At 47.1% G+C, this 16,486-nt stretch overlaps 1 protein-coding gene across 1 annotated transcript; it reads right to left on the minus strand.

Moving 5' to 3' along the window:
• Positions 1 to 11,868: 11,868 nt before the first annotated feature.
• On the minus strand, positions 11,869 to 13,801 carry LOC148790822 (uncharacterized). Its single transcript, XM_088890862.1, has 3 exons — positions 13,038 to 13,801; positions 12,557 to 12,963; positions 11,869 to 12,480 (listed from the first exon to the last, which is right to left on the minus strand). The coding sequence occupies exons 2-3, from the start codon at positions 12,560 to 12,562 to the stop codon at positions 11,908 to 11,910; spliced, it is 579 nt and encodes a 192-aa protein (XP_088746988.1). The 5' UTR covers positions 12,563 to 12,963; positions 13,038 to 13,801; the 3' UTR covers positions 11,869 to 11,907.
• Between the last annotated feature and the right edge of the window lie 2,685 nt (positions 13,802 to 16,486).

The following is a 16,486-nucleotide window of genomic DNA, read 5'->3' on the forward strand; positions in this document are numbered from 1 at the left end:
TATAATTTTGAGTGAGTGGATTTAGTTTATCAAGATATGGTTCGTTTAATAGGTCTGTTTTAATCATATAAAGGAATTGAGTTAATTTTCTACTTTACCTAAATATGTTGGGCTTGTTTTAATTATTGAGTTTAGAGTAGAAATAAAATTGGTACTTGTTCGTTAAAGTGATTAAGTTCTTGATTTTGCTTTGATTTGTTTTTAGGTTAAATAGGACGGATTGTTTGGAATGATCCAGGTTTATGGGCTTTATTTTACTTTGAGTAGGTATAGTTCCATCTTTCAAAGGAGTTGAGTTGATTTCGTAGTTTATCTAGCATGCTAGTTTCATTTAAATTAGAATAGAGGGTTTAGTGTTCTTTCAAGCTGTGCTAGTGGTTTAGGATTTGACTGGTGGTCGATTGGATGGCTTGGATGGTTTTGGCTATGGTGTAGTTGGTTCAATCTTGGTTTGGCTAGACTCAGTTTCATGGGATTTGGAAGATTGCCCTAAATTAACCATAGCTATATCATATGTGTAACAGATTCGTTAAGCTATGCTGGAGCAACCTCTGCTTAACCTTCAGTTGTGCCCCCAGCGACCAACCAGAATCAGTTGGAAGACTTAGTGCAGTGCATGCAAGCCATGCAAGCTGAAATGCAGCAGTTCCAGCAGTTCCAACTCTACCAGCAACAAGTGCTGCATCAGGTCTCTCAGTACCAGTATCAGCAGCAGTTCCCTTCCTTGCCTCGGGCCCAGCAGCCACTCCCTCCTAGACACCCGGCCTCAAAGCAAACCAAGCCCTCCCGCCGGAGTGAACGACCTCACCGGGGAGAGGCCTCCTAGGCCCTGGATCCCGCCAAGAGCCAAGCCTCTTCCCATGGCAGAAAGGAGAGGCCAGTCACCCCCGCCTTGCAGCCTATGGGAAAGTCGGGGGCCTCCCAGTTGTGTAAGTTATGTGGGTTTGTTTAAGTTAGATTAGCGAGGTTAGAGTTATAGAAATCTCTCTTCTTATAGGTTAAATTGATTTTGTCATGTATTTTCTTCAAAATGTTTTAGATTATTTAGATGGGATTATTGGGCTTGATTTAATTTTGCTTTGCATAGGCCTGGTTATATTTTTTAAAGGTGTTGAGTTGATTTCCTAGCTTATCTAGGTATGCTGGGTTCGTTTCAGTTAGTAAAGGGAGTTTATTGTTTTAATAAGTTTTGTTAGTGTGTATAGATTTGTTAGTGTGTAAAGGGAGTTTATTTTTTAAAGGTGTTTATTGTTTATTGTTTTAACTTTTTGAAAGACTTGAGTTGATTTTTCATCTTCTCTAATTAGTTTTGGTTTGTTTAACTTAGAATAATTAGATTATCCAGCCAGTTGTATATGTTATGTGGGTTTGTTCAAGTTAGATTAGCGAGGTTAGAGTTGTAGAAATCTCTATTCTTATAGGTTAAATTGGTTATGTCATGTTTCTTCTTCGAAATATTTTAGATTTTCTAGACGGGATTGTTTGGGTTGATTTAGGTTTATTCGTTTAATTTTGTTTTGCGTAGGTCTGTTTATATTTTTTAAAGGTGCTGAGTTGATTTCCTAACTTATCTGGGTATGCTGGGTTGGTTTCAGTTAGTAAAGGGAGTTTATTGTTCTAATAAGTTTTGTTAGTGTGTATAGATTTGACTGATGGTTGGTTGGTTGGCCAGTGCTTCGTTAGTATTGGATAATGTGTAGTTGGTTCTACCTAGGGTTGGCCAGTGCTTCATTTGAATGTGAGTTATCTAAAATTGTCTGTATCTTGTTCCAGTTTTGTTGACTTTAATTTAGCTTTAGGTCAGGTCGGTTTGGATAGTTTTGAATTGTTTGGATTGATTTCAGCTACGTTTTGAATTGATTGTTTCCTTCTGTCAATGTCTTGATAGATTTCATTGGACTTTGTTAAATAAAGTAGATTACTTCTTCCTAGGCTTCTGTTATATCGGTTACTGAATTCCATATTCGGACAACCTTGCACGGTAGCTTCTCTAGATTTGTTGGGTTCGTCTAAGTTAAAACAGTTACTTTAGCATGTTAATACGCTTGTTTCTTTTGTTGGTTGTTGTGATTATGCTATTCTCATTCTTTAAAAGGTTTTGTTTGGATTGATCCACGTTTGTTGTCTTTGTTTAGATTGGAGCAGGTCAGGTTTAACTTTTTGATGGACTTGAATTGATTTTCCAGCTTCTCTAATCATGTTAGATCTGTTTAACCTTAGAATAATTAGATTATCCAGCCAGATGTATAAGTTATGTTGTTTTGTTTAAGTTAGATTAGCGAGGTTAGAGTTGTTGAAATCTCTGTTCTTGTAGGTTAAATTGATTATGTCATATTTTTTCTTCAAAATGTTATAGATTATTTAGACGAGATTGTTTGCGTTGATCTAGGTTTATTCGTTTAATTTTGCTTTGCATAGGTCTGTTTATATTTTTTAAATGTGTTGAGTTGATTTCCTAGCTTATCTGGGAATGCTGGTTTTGTTTCTGTTATTAAAGTGCGTTTATTGTTCTAATAAGTTTTGTTTGTGTGTATAGATTTGACTGATGGTTGGTTGGTTGGCCAATGCTTGGTTCGTATTGGATAATGTGTAGTTGGTTCTACGTAGGATTGGCAAGAGTCTGTTTCCCGGGATTTTAAAAACGGGCTTGATTTACCTTAGCTATCTTCAATGTGTACCAAATTGTTTTATCTATTTTGAGTTTGATTCATTTTTTTCAGGATAGTTTCGTTTGAATGTGAGTTATCTAAAATTGTCGGCATCTGGTTCCGATATTGTTGACTTTAATTTAGCTTTAGGTCAGGTCAGTTTGGATAGTCTTGGATTGTTTGTATTGATTTCAGCTACATTTTGATTTGATGGCTTCCTTCTATCAATGTCTTGATTGATTTAGATTTTGTTAAATAAAGTGGATGACTTTTCCTAGGCTTCTGTTTTATTGGTTACTGAATGACAGATTGGACAACCTTGCATGGTAGTCTTGGTTCGAATTTGGGTTAGCCATGCTAGGTTTGGTTTGTGCTCCTTTGTTACGGATTCTGTTGTGAGAATTTTTTTAAGAAGTTGAGAGTCATAATGATTTATAATTTTCAAAACCAATAACGTATTATCCCTTATGGTTTTTGAAGACTCTTCTGATTGAGTAATTGTAAGTGATAAGAAAAATAAACGCTTCGAAAAATGAAAACCTTTTTTTTTCAATTTTGGAAGTCTATTGAGTTTGTCTGGCACAAACACATTTATTCAACCTGTGGAGAGTATCTTGAATCCCTTAGGTTCTGTTTTGGCACTTATAATTCCTAGCGAGTAGATTTAGTTTATCTAGATTTGTTTGGTTCATCTAAGTTAAAACAATTACTTGTTGGTTGATGTGATTATGTCAAGTTTTCATGTCATGTTTTTTTCTTGTTCCTTAAACGGGTTTGTTTTGATTGATCCACGTTTATTGTCTTTGTTTTGATTTGAGCAGGTCAACTTTAGCTTTTTTATGGACTTGAGTTGATTTCCCAGTTCCTGTAATTATGTTGGGTTTGGTTAACTTACAATAATTAGATTATCTAGCCAGTGCTATAAGTTATGTTGGTTTGTTTAAGTTAAAATAGCGAGGTTAGAGTTGTAAAAATCTCAGTTCTTATATGTTAAATTGATTATGTCATGTTTTTTTTCGAAATGTTTTAGATTTTTTAGACGGGATTGTTTGGCTTGATCTAGGTTTATTCATTTAATTTTGCCTTGTGTAGGTCTGGTTATATTTTTTAGAGGTGTGGAGTTGATTTCCTAGCTTATCCTTGGTTTGTTTTAGTTAGTAATGAGAGTTTATTGATCTAATATGTTTTATTACTTTATATAGATTTGACTGATGGTTGGTTGGTTGGCCACGGCTTGGTTAGTATTGAATAATGTGTAGTTGGTTTTACCTAGGGTTGGCAAGAGTCAGTTTCCCAGGATTTTAAAAATGGGCTTGATTTACCTTAGCTATATTCGATGTCTACCAAACGGTTTTATCTATGTTGTGTTTGATTCATTTCAATTAGGATTGGTTCGTTTGAATGTGAGTTATCTAAAATTGTCTGCATCTTGTTTCATTTTTGTTGACATTAATTTAGCCTTGGGTCATGTCAGTTTGGATAGTCTTGGATTGTTTGGATTGAATTCAATGACGTTTTCATTTGATGGCTTCCTTCTGAAAATGCCTTGAAAGATTTGGTTGGATTTTGTTAAAAAAAGTGGATTACTTCCTCCAAGGCTTCTGTTATATTGGTTACTGAATGACATATTCGGACAACCTTACATGGTTGTGTTGGTTCAAATTTTGGTTGGTCATGCTGTGTTTGGTTTGTGCTCTGTTGTAACGGATTCTGTTGTGAGAATTTTTTTAACAAGTTGTTAGTCATAATGGTTTATAATTTTCAAAACCAACAACGTATTATCCCTTAGGGTTTTTGAAGACTCTTCTGACTGAGTAATGGTAAGTGATAAGAATAATAAACTCTTCGAAAAATGAAAACATTTTTTTTCGTTTTTGGAAGTCTGGTGAGTTTTTCTGGCACAAACACATCTATTCAACCTGTGGAGAGTATCTTGAATCTGTTCCTTAGGTTCTGTTTTGACACTTATCATTCCTAGTGAGTAGATTTAGCTTCTCAAGATTTGTTGGGTTCATCTAAGTTAAAACAGTTACTTTAGCGTTTTAATACACTTGGTTCTCTTGTTGGTTAATGTGATTATGTCACGTTTTCAGCTCGTTTTTTTCCTCGTTCCTTAAAAGGGTTTGATTGGATTGAACCATGTTTATTCTCATTGTTTTGATTTGAACAGGTCAGGTTTAACTTACTGAAGGGCTTGAGTTGATTTCCCAGCTTCTCTAATTATTTTGGGTTGTTTAACATACAGTAATTAGATTATCTAACCAGTGGTATAAGTTATGTTGGTTTGTTTAAGTTAGAATAGCAAGGTGCCCGAACTCCCTACTTAGTGATCAAACTCCCTGCAGGGTGCCCGAACTCCCTACTTAGTGGTCGAACTCCCTGCGAGGAGCCCGAACTCCCTACTTAGTGATCGAACTCCCTGCAGGGTGCCCGAACTCCCTACTTAGTGGTCGAACTCCTTGCGAGGAGCCCAAACTCTCCCTTTGACCCCGAGTCACACAAAGCAGAGACCCGAACTGGCCCGTCTTATGACAGTTCGGGGCCCCCCCTTATCCGAGTTCGAAACTTCGCCTCACGCACCGCTCTAGGCACTTCGCTTCCGGATCATTGAACTGGACGAACCGCGCCGTACCTGACACCGAAGGAGTCCGTATCCAGGGGCGGCGCACCTGACTGACTTGGGATCTGACGCTTGACGGCCGCATTTCAAACGGCCACCTGCCACCGTCACCTGTCACCACTGCCTCCAGTTACAGAGACGGCTCCGACAAAAGGAGCAGTGACGGTTCTGCCCCAGTAGAGGCGATGACGCCCGAACTGGCAGAAGCACGGAAATACTCATTCCCGACCTGACAGGAGTCTAGGAGTGAGTGCGCGATGTGGTATAAAAGGCTCTCCATCCCCAAAGAGGAGGTATGCAAACTTTGCGCTATCTAGTTTATCTTGCCTTTGAAGGATTCTAACTTAAGCTTCAGAGCCTTTACACCGGGTTCTCCCCGGAGCTTCCTCATCTCCTCCGTTTCAGGTTCTCTGCTACTCGGTTCAGAGGTAAGATCGCAGACAGCTAAGACCGGCCGGATTGCGCATCATCAATTGGCGCCGTGTGGGAAGCGCTTCAAAAAAGCCTCCCTCCAAACTCTCATACCCCCCTTTTCTTCTTCAAAAAACCCAACACTCATGGCCTCTTCCAGCAACGCCGGACGCGGCACGGAGATAAACACCACCGGGGAACAGCTTCAAGTTCCCATGGTGTGTGTTGGACAGTTCACCATCCCCCTTTCGGTGGATGGAATCCCCAGTTTGAATGCGCCACAAGCAGTGGTGCCCGTAAACCTTCCTACCACAAGCATCCCCTTTTCCTCCCCCTATTGAGACAACCTTTACTGAACCGACTGCCGTCCCCCTGGCAGCCAGCCAAAACCGGTTGGACGACCTGATGCAGTTCATGCGGGCAATGCAAGCCCAAATGCAACTGTTCCAGCAACACTAGCTTCACCAGCTTCACCAGCACCAAGTGCTGCACAATATCTCCCAGTATCACTATCAACTCCCCTAACTGCCGCTGAACCAACCACTACTTCCACCTCGCCACCCTGCTCCGAGGCCGGTCAAGGCCTCCCCGCAGGATGGACGCCCCCACCAAGGAAAGGCCTCCAGGCCCCAGAACCCCCCTAATAGCCAGGCCTCGTCTCCAGGTCGAAGAGAGAAAAAAATCATCCCCGCCTCGTAGCTCGCAGGCGGGTCGGGAACCTCGCCCGCGAGATCGGCACCTCGGCGCTCCAAGCCCGAGTTCCCACTCACGGAAAACCGATTCGGCGCACTGGCAACAGCAGACTACCAGCATTTCGGGCCCATCGAGCTCGGCAACACGGAGGCCAGCAGTGCCAGTACAAGGCCCACTCAACAGCGAAGGCGCCGGCGAAGTCACCGAACCGCCACCCGTGTCCTGTCTGAGCTCAGAGGCAAAGAAGAGACAAGCTCGGACAAGGTAGGAGTTGCCCCGATTCTCTCAGTTCCTTCCCCCCTCGCATCAGAACTCCTGGCGGTCCCCTTGCCCAGAGATTTCAAGCTCCCACCTCTGGACAAGTATGACGGGTCCTTCGACCCCAACGACCACGTTGACTCTTTTCCAGTCCCAAATGCACCTCGCCAGGGCCAGCGAATCATGCATGTGCGTGGCCTTCACCACCACCCTCAGGGGGGTAGCCCGCACTTGGTACAGGAACCTGGCCCCCGGGTCGATAAAGTGTTGGGCTCAGTTCGTGCAGGTCTTCACCGCACACTTTGTCACCAGCAAACGGTGCCCCAGAGCAGAGGAAAGCATCTTCGGAGTAGTCCAAAGGGAAGGAGAATCCATACGGGGCTACATCAAGCGATTCAATGAAGCATGCTTGCAGATACCGCGGTTAGACCCCGCGGTGTAGCTCGCGGTGGCAAAAAGAGGGGTAACGCACAAAGAATTCAAATGGCACATGGTAGCTAACCAGCCCGCAACCGTGACCGAATTCCTCAAGGTCGTGGACAAGTTCATGAGGACAGAGGAAGAAATCAACCAACGAACTGAGGGCGGGAACGAGAAAAGAAAGAGGGAAGGCGAGCCCTCTAACCCAGTCGACCGGAAGAACCCGGACCAAGAGCCGAAGCCGAACCAGTCGTTTTGAGCTCCCCTAGATCTTAATGACGATCATGGACGCCCCATACGTGATCTTAATGACGATCACAAGGCGGATCGAGATCTTAATGACGATCAAGGACGCCCCATACGTGAAGTGGCCACCTCGCCTAAAGGGAAATCCAAACGAAAGAAATAAGAATTTGTATTGTAGTTTCCATAGAGACCATGGTCATAGCACCGAGCAATGTAATAATCTCCGGGACGAGATAGAGGGCTCATCCGTCGCGGATACTTGAGAAACTTTGTACAGCACAACCATAATAACAATAAGGCAGGTTGGCCAGGGGAACACGAAAAGGATGCCCCCAAATCTAGCAGTAGACCTGTTGAACCGTTGCAGCGACAGCCTCCGGAAGAGAGGCCAGTTCGGGGAACCATCCATGTAATTGTGGGAGGTTCGGTGGTAGCAGGATGTACCTCGGCAGCAGCTCAAACTTTAGTTTGCGAAGCGGCCCTCGAGGAACGGAACCCCCCAAAGAGACCAAAGACCGAAGAACCAATCTTCTTCACGAAGGACGACGCGCGAGGGGTCCACTACCCCCACGATGACACGCTTGTCATTAAACTTAGGATCAGCGACTTCGAGGTCAGACGCGTACTCGTAGATTTGGGCAGCTCGGCGGACATCCTCTTTAAATCAGCATTTGACCAGCTACAGCTACAGAGGAGCGAACTGAAGCCCGCGAACACTCCCCTGGTGGGTTTCAGCGGAGAGGAAGTCAGGCCCTCGGAAAAATAACAATACCTGTGGAAGTCGGCACATGGCCTTGCGCGGTTAGACTCAACCATGATTTCCTGGTGGTCGCGACCCCCTCCCCATACAATGCCATAATAGGGCGGCCGATCACGCATATCCTACGGGCAGTGGTCTCCACCTACTATTTGGCCATGAAGTTCCCTACGGACTTCGGTGTGGGGGTAGCGCAGGGCGACCAGCTCGAGTCCCGCAAATGTTATGTTGCTGCCCTGAAGGGAAAAACCAAGGCAGCCAACGACCTCGAACTGGAGCGGCCTGCGGAGCAAGGCGAGGAACGAGCTTCGCCCACAGAGGAAACAGTCGCAATCCCGACTTCGACTACAGACCCAGCTCGCACACTCCATATCGGTGCTTCCGTCGAAGAACCCCTACAAACCGAACTGGTGAGATTTTTACTTCAAAATTTAGATATTTTTGCATGGTCCGCGGCCGACATGCCCAGTATTGACCCTGGCCTTATAACTCACAAACTTAACACTGACCCTGTAGTCAGACCCGTTAGAGAGAAGAAACGCAACTTAGCCCTAGAACGCTGGAGGGCGGTCGACGAGGAGGTCGAGAAGCTCATCGCAGCAGACTTCAAAAGGGAAGTCCATTACCCGAGCTGGGTGGCCAACCCTGTGCTGGTAAAAAAGGCGAATGACAAGTGGTGCATGTGCATCGACTACACCGACCTGAACCAAGCTTGCCCGAAAGATTGCTTCCCCCTCCCCAGAATTGACCGCCTAGTGGACGCGACCTCGGGACATGAGTTGCTAAGCTTCTTGGAAGCCTACTCAGGCTACAACCAAATCCGGATGGACCAGTCCGATGAGGAAAAAACCAGCTTCATAACCGAGTTCGGCCTGTACTGTTACAAGGTCATGCCCTTCGGATTAAAAAATGCCGGGGCAACCTTCCAAAGACTTGTAAATAGGCTGTTTCAGCCCTTGATTGGCATGAAGATAGAATGTTATGTAGACGACATGGTCGTCAAGACACAGTTTTCACAAGAATTAATACATGACTTAGATTCTGTCTTCCAAATCCTGCGTCAGTTTAGCATGACATTGAACCCCAACAAATGTGTCTTTGGCGTCACCTCGGGCAAATTCCTAGGCTACATTGTCAATCGGCGCGGTATTGAGGCCAACCCGGACAAGATAAAAGCCATCCTAGATATGAGACCACCTCGGAAAGTAAAAGAAGTTCAGAGGCTAAACGGCCGCATAGCCGCTCTAAGCCGCTTCATGTCCAAGTCAGTAGACCGTTGCCTACCTTTCTTCAAAGCAATCAAAGGCAAAGGGTTCGAGTGGACCCAAGACTGCCAGCTCGCGTTTGACGAGCTAAAAGGTTACCTCGCCAGTGTGCCAACCTTAGCCCGGCCCGAGGAGGGTGAGGTCTTAGAACTGTACCTCTCGGCAAGCGACGAGGTGGTCAGTTCGGTACTAATAAAGGAAACAGACCGGGTCCAGCGACCCATATATTATGTTAGTAAAATTTTGCAGGAAGCAGAGACAAGATACCCGCAGATAGAAAAGCTAGCATACTTCCAGGCTCACACCGTCATCGTCCTGACCGACAAACCTCTGAGACAAGTTTTACTCAAACCCGAGGTTTCCGGTCGATTGACGAAATGGGCCATCGAACTCAGCGAGTACGACCTCCAGTACAAGCCAAGAACTGCTATTAAGGCCCAAGCCTTAGCAGATTTTATCGCCGAATGCACATTTAGCCTCGAAGCCCCTGAGCCGGTCGAGCCCAAGATCCCCAGTTCGGGCGAGCTCAGAGTTCCCAAGCCAATCGAGTCTGAACCCCGTGAAGTAGCAGCCAGTGTAGCATCTCTCCTGGTTAGACCAAGCGCGAACTGGGATGAGGAGCCCTAGATCCTTCACGTAGATGGCTCCTCGAACCAGCAGGGCAGCGGGGCTGGAATAGTGCTACGCGGCCCGAGCGGAACAAAGTTGGAATACGCACTACGCTTTGAGTTCGCGGCATCCAACAACGAGGCGGAGTACGAGGCACTGATAGCCGGGCTGAACCTAGCGCACAAGGTCGGAGCAAAGCACGTAGTTATCTGTAGTGATTCCCAGCTCGTGGTCAACCAAGTTACAGGCGAATACGAAGCACACGAGCTCACAATGATTGCATACTTGGCAAAAGTAAAGGAGGCCCTGCTCAACTTCCAGTCACACTTCATCAAGCAAATCCCGAGGTCAGAGAACACTGAGGCCGATGCCCTGTCCCGACTAGCCAGCACGAGCCACAACGCCATGAGAACCATGTACGTAGAGGACTTACCTCGGCCCAGCATTCTCGGTGGGGCAGAAGAGGTCGCTCCCGTCTCTGAAGCAGAGCCGAGCTGGATCGACCCACTCGCGAGCTTCCTGCTAGACGGAACCCTCCCCGTGGACCGCAACGCAGCTAAGAGGGTGCAGCGCCAGGTAGCCAAATACCTCATAATAGACGAACGGTTGTACCGACGATCCTACACGCTCCCCTACCTGCGATGCTTGCGCCCTGCCGAAGTCGAGCTCGTACTCCGCGACACTCATGAAGGCTTGTGCGGCGGACACCTGGGGGGCAGAGCCCTCGCTCAAAAAGCACTTCGACAAGGATACTACTGGCCAACGATGAGGACAGAGGCCATCGAGCTTGTTAGAAAATGTGACAAGTGTCAGAAGCATGCCAATATCCACCATCAGCCCGCTGCCAACCTCAAATACCTCACCAGTCCATGGCCCTTCGCCCAATGGGGCATTGACCTTCTGGAGCCATTCCCACCAACGACAGGCGGGAGAAAATTCCTAGTGGTGGCAGTAGATTACTTCACAAAGTGGATAGAAACTAAACCTCTGGCAACAGTTACAGCCCGAAACATACAGAACTTCTTTTTGAAGAACCTAGTATGTCGCTTCAGGCTACCTCGGGTACTGATCTCCAATAACGGCAAACAGTTCGAGGATATCAAGTTCCAAGAATGGTGCCAAAGTATGGGAATTAGTCAAAACTTCATGTCGGTCACACACCCGCAGGCAAATGGCCAAACAGAAGTAATGAACAGAACCATCCTCCGCGGACTGAAAGCACGACTAGACCGAGCTAAAGGGTTGTGGGCGGACGAGCTACCAAGTGTTCTATGGGCTCACCGAACCATGGAAAAAACCGCCACAGGAGAGACCCCCTTTAACCTCACCTACGGCACCGAGGCGGTAATCCCGGCGGAAATCGAAGTACCTACGCTGCGACTAGAAGCATACGACGAGCAGACAAAGGAAGACGAGTTACGCACCAACCTTGACCTACTGGACGAGGTGAGAGACCTCGCGCACATCTGAACTGCGGCCAACCAGCAAAAGGTAGCTCGGTACTATAACGTGCGAGTAAAGAAGAGGAACTTCCGCGTCGGCGACCTGGTTCTCCGTAAGGTCATGGTACCCGAACCCGGCGTAGGGAAACTTGGACCAAATTGGGAAGGACACTACAGAGTAAAGAAAGCACTCGGGGGGGCATACGAGCTTGAAACCCTAGAGGGGAAACAAGTACCCCGAGCAAGGAACATTGTCAACCTAAAGTGATACTACCTATAGACTGCCAAGCAAAGTGGATAAAATCACCACCAAAGCCTACGGGCTAGGATGCCGAGCTAACGAAGGAATCTTGGCACAAGCAAGCAAAGAAAACAGTCCGCCCGAGTGCGGTAATAGGCAGAAAACAAACCGGACGTATAGTCAGTTCGGCAAATACATGTAGTTCGGCAAATATGCTCAATTCGGGAGAGAATAACCAGCACTTAAACAAATCCTTCCATTCCAAAAGTAGGGTAGTACATAAAAAAAAAAAAAAATTTACAAGCCCGGAGCTATTTCTTCATCATCAGAAGGCACTTCAACAAAACCCGAAGGCCCCGCCTCGCCCTCAGAGTCTGGCTTGGCGTTAGCAGCATTAGCCATCTCCTGAGTTATGCGCGAAGTGGATATGGCGCTAACATCAAGCTCGGGGTACGTATTCCGGATCATCCACCGGCTTAGTTTAAAACCCCTCCTATATGAATCCACCATCAGATCATCAAAGCCCGACGAAGCAATGTACTCATCGACGGCCTTCTTCTTGGCATCTTCGATACCTTGAGAAAAGATCTGCGTCCTCTCCCTGATATCCTCCTGAAGATACTCGACTTGATGCTGCAGATCCAGCCTCAAGTCCGCCATGTGCTTCACCACCACTCCCATGGCCTTGGCATCTCTCTGAGACCTCGCCTGCCTGATCCGTGAAAAACGAGCAGTCTCTTCAGCAGCATGAGCAGCAGCCTCAGCAGCACGAGCAGCCTCCTCGGCAGCGCGACGAGCCTCTTCGGCAGCTCGTGCCTGCCTCGAGCTCCTCTCCACCTGAGCCGCTAAAGCGTGAATAGAAGAATTCACCTACCAAAAGAGACCGAATGATCAAAAGAACCAACAAAACAAAAGCCAAAGAGCTCTAAAAAAGGAAAACACTTACCACCATGGCATGGGTAACAGCACGGCAGGCCACTTGATGCAAAGGGAGATCAGTTCACGCCGCGACCTCCTCGGGGAAGATAGCCTCTTTGCTCTTTTGAAGAGCATGGGTCGGCGTCAACACACTCCTGAAATCCCCCGGGGCCCCCGAGCCCGAGGGCCCAGCTCGCGTATGAGCAGACCCAGAGTAAGCAGGAGCCCCAGAGTATGTAGGAGCCCCTGTGTATGTAGTCTCAGCATAAGGGCCCCCCGCCGGCTCCTGCATCGGAGGGACCATCTCGGGCCCCCTGGGCGGATCTTCTGGCTGGTAGCCCGGCACCTCGGCGCGAGTTCGCTTGGCAACCCACTTTCTCCTCTTCATGCCTTGAAACAAGTGCCCACCCCGGGTCCCTCGTGAATCCATCACACCTACGTAAAGAAGTTCGCCATCAGTAAAAAGCAAGAAAGACAGCAAGATAAGAGTCACTAAGTGAAGAACTTACCCGAGCTCAGGCCGGCCGCAATGACCTTGGCCTCCGTCAGATACTGTTCACACTTCAGCCCAAGCCGCGCCCATTGCCGGAGGCCCTTCGCCGTCTCCTTGTCAAGCGTAACCCCGGAGTCAGGAGCGGCCATCCCCCACCCGGTCTGAAAAGGCCACCCCAGCACACTTCGCACCCCGAAATAGTCCCGCTTCCTTGCTGGGACCTTGTTGGGGAGCTCGTGTAAAAGCTTAAAATCCGGGCAAGGAGACAGGTAGTAAGCCCGCCTGCGCCCGGGGAGAGGACCCGCTTGCTTCTTAAGCATCCAGGTTGAAGAAAAAATCTCCAAGTCCAACGGAAAGCTCTCATCACAGAAAAGGGAGATTGTCCCCACCAAGTTGCGAATGGAATTCGGGTGAAGCTGGCCGACTGTCACGCCGAAGTGGTTCAAGACTTCGACGAAGAGGGGGTGGAAAGGCAATCGCAGCCCCGCGGTGAGCTGCTCCCGGAATATTACGATCTCATCAGGACCGTGTTCCCAAGGAAAGCCACCCGAAGGTATAAAATAAGCATACTCCCCGGGCAAGTTATAGTAAGTAATGAGGGATTGGAGCCCCTCGGGCATCATGGTCGAAGGGCCGAACTTGTCTAACATCCAACCCCGGCGAGAGGTGGACGCCAAACTACCCGAAGCGCCACGACCTATAGGCTCGAACTCTTCCTCGAGCTCTACCTCCGGCTTGCTAAGGCTATCGGGGGATGCAACTTGGTTCGTAGAACCTACATCAGACCCGCTGAAATGACTATCTGAGCCATTCGAGCTTGACATTGGGAGTGACGAGACCCAGGAAAGTATTCACCCGGACAAAAGCTATAGACCATAGGAGCGCGGACGAACGGAAGACCTTGAGCGCGAACTGAAAAAACCCGGATGCGAACTGGATGCGAGTTGAAACTCAGACGCGAGTTCGAGAGAAATACAAAAGCGACAACAACCGGGGTCCCCCCCCCCCCCGCTATTTATGCTCACAGTGACCAAAAGGCAACGACTTAGATCAAAGCCAATCCGACGGCCTACGGCCGCCCTGACCGCGCGTCCCCCGAGACCGAGACGTGATTGGTGCACGTCTTTCTGAAACTGACAGCGCCGACGCACGTCTTTCTGAAACTGACAGCACCAGCGCACATCTTTTCGAAACTGACGGAACGCCAACGCACGTCTCCTCAGAAAAAACGGCAGCGGCACGTCTTTTTTAAATTTGAAAAAATGGCTGCTTTCGCGCCCCCAAGTGGCGCGCTTTTTTTGAAATTTCGAAACAAACGCACGCGCCGCCACATCTATCAACATTTAGACAGGCCGACACGCTTCCCGCATAAGTGGACACTCGAAGAAACCCAAGAAACCCTGACAACGCACCTCGCGCCAGCAGAACCAAGATTCAAAGTGCAGGACAAATCTACCTGACACCTTGCGAACTCCCCGCGCCAGGGCAAGACCCTTAGCACGAGGAGTGGGGGGCAATTGATGAAGGAAGATTTGGGCCGACCTCGCAAATCACGGCACGTGGCAAAAAAGGCAAGTAGCTCGGCAGTTAAGTCAGCGTACCGAGGGTACAAATGCCAAAGGGAAGGGACCAGCAGGCCCGAACTCCCTACTTAGAGCTCAAACTCCCTAGCAAGGGGCCCGAGCTCCCTACTTAGTGGTCGAACTCCCTGCAAGGTGCCCAAACTCCCTACTTAGTAATCGAACTCTCTGCAAGGTGCCCGAACTCCCTACTTAGTGATCAAACTCCCTGCAGGGTGCCCGAACTCCCTACTTAGTGGTCGAACTCCCTGCGAGGAGCCCGAACTCCCTACTTAGTGATCGAACTCTCTGCAGGGTGCCCGAACTCCCTACTTAGTGGTCGAACTCCTTGCAAGGAGCCCGAACTCTCCCTTTGACCCTGAGTCACACAATGTAGAGACCCGAACTGGCTCGTCTTATGACAGTTCGGGGCCCCCCCTTATCCGAACTCGAGACTTCGCCTCACACACCGCTCCAAGCTTCGCTTCCGGAGCATTGAACTGGATGAACCGCGCCGTACCTGACACCGAAGGAGTCCATATCCAGGGGCGGCGCACCTGACTGACTTGGGATCTGACGCTTGACGGTCGCATTTCAAACAGCCACCTGCCACCGTCACCTGTCACCACTGCCTCCAGTTACAGAGACGGATCCGACAAAAGGAGCAGTGGCGATTTTGCCCCAGCAGAGGCGATGACGCCCGAACTGGCAGAAGCACGGAAATACTCAATCCCGACCTGACAGGAGTCTAGGAGTGAGTGCGCGAGGTGGTATAAAAGGCTCTCCACCCCCAAAGAGGTGGTATGCAAACTTTGCGCTATCTTGTTATCTTGCCTTTGAAGGGTTCTAACTTAAGCTTCGGAGCCTTTACACCGGATTCTCCCCGGAGCTTCCTCATCTCCTCCGTTTCAGGTTCTCTACTACTCGGTTCAGAGGTAAGATCGCTGACAGCTAAGACCGGCTGGATTGCGCATCATCAACAACCATAAACTCCCTTTACCAAATGAAACGAACCCAAGATACCTAGATAAGCTAGGAAATCAACTCAAAACATTTAAAAAAATATACATAGACCTACACAAAGCAAAATTAAACAAATAAACATAGATCAGCCCAAACAATCTCGTCTAAGAAATCAAAAACATTTTGAAAAAAAACATGACATAATCAATTTAACCTATAAGAACAGAGATTTCTACCACTCTAACCTCACTAATCTAACTTAAACAAACCAACATAACTTCTACAACTGGCTGGATAATTTATTATTCTATGTTAAACAATCCTAACATAATTAGAGAAGCTGGAAAATCAACTCAAGTGCATCAAAAATTTAAACCTGACCTGCAGAAATCAAAACAAAGACAATAAACGTGGATCAATCCAAACTAACCCTTTTAAAGAACGAGAAAAAAGCACGACATGAAAACTTGACGTAATCACAACATCCAACAAGAGAACCAAACATATTAAAACCCTAAAGTCACTATATTAACTTAGATGAACCCAACAAATCTAGAGAAACTAAATCTACTCGGTGCAAATTATAAGTGCTAAAATAGAACCTATAGGAACAGATTCAAGGTACTCTCCACAAGTCGAATATACGTCTTTGTGACAAACAAGCTCACTAGATTTCTAAAAACCAAAAAATGAGGTTTCGTTTTTTAAAACATTTATTATTATGATAACTTATGATTACTCAGTTAGAATAGTCTTGAAAAACCCTAAGAGATAATACGTTATTGGTTTTGAAAATTATAAACCAATATGACTCTCAACATTTTAAAAAAAATTCTCACAAACATAATCCGTTACAACGGAGCACAAACCAAACACAACACGGCCAAACAAAATTCGAACCAACACAACCATACATTGTTGTCTGAATCTGTCATTCAGTAAC

Source organism: Nelumbo nucifera, chromosome 6 (assembly GCF_055504915.1).
Source record: "Nelumbo nucifera cultivar China Antique chromosome 6, China Antique-T2T, whole genome shotgun sequence".
NCBI classification, from domain to species: domain Eukaryota; kingdom Viridiplantae; phylum Streptophyta; class Magnoliopsida; order Proteales; family Nelumbonaceae; genus Nelumbo; species Nelumbo nucifera.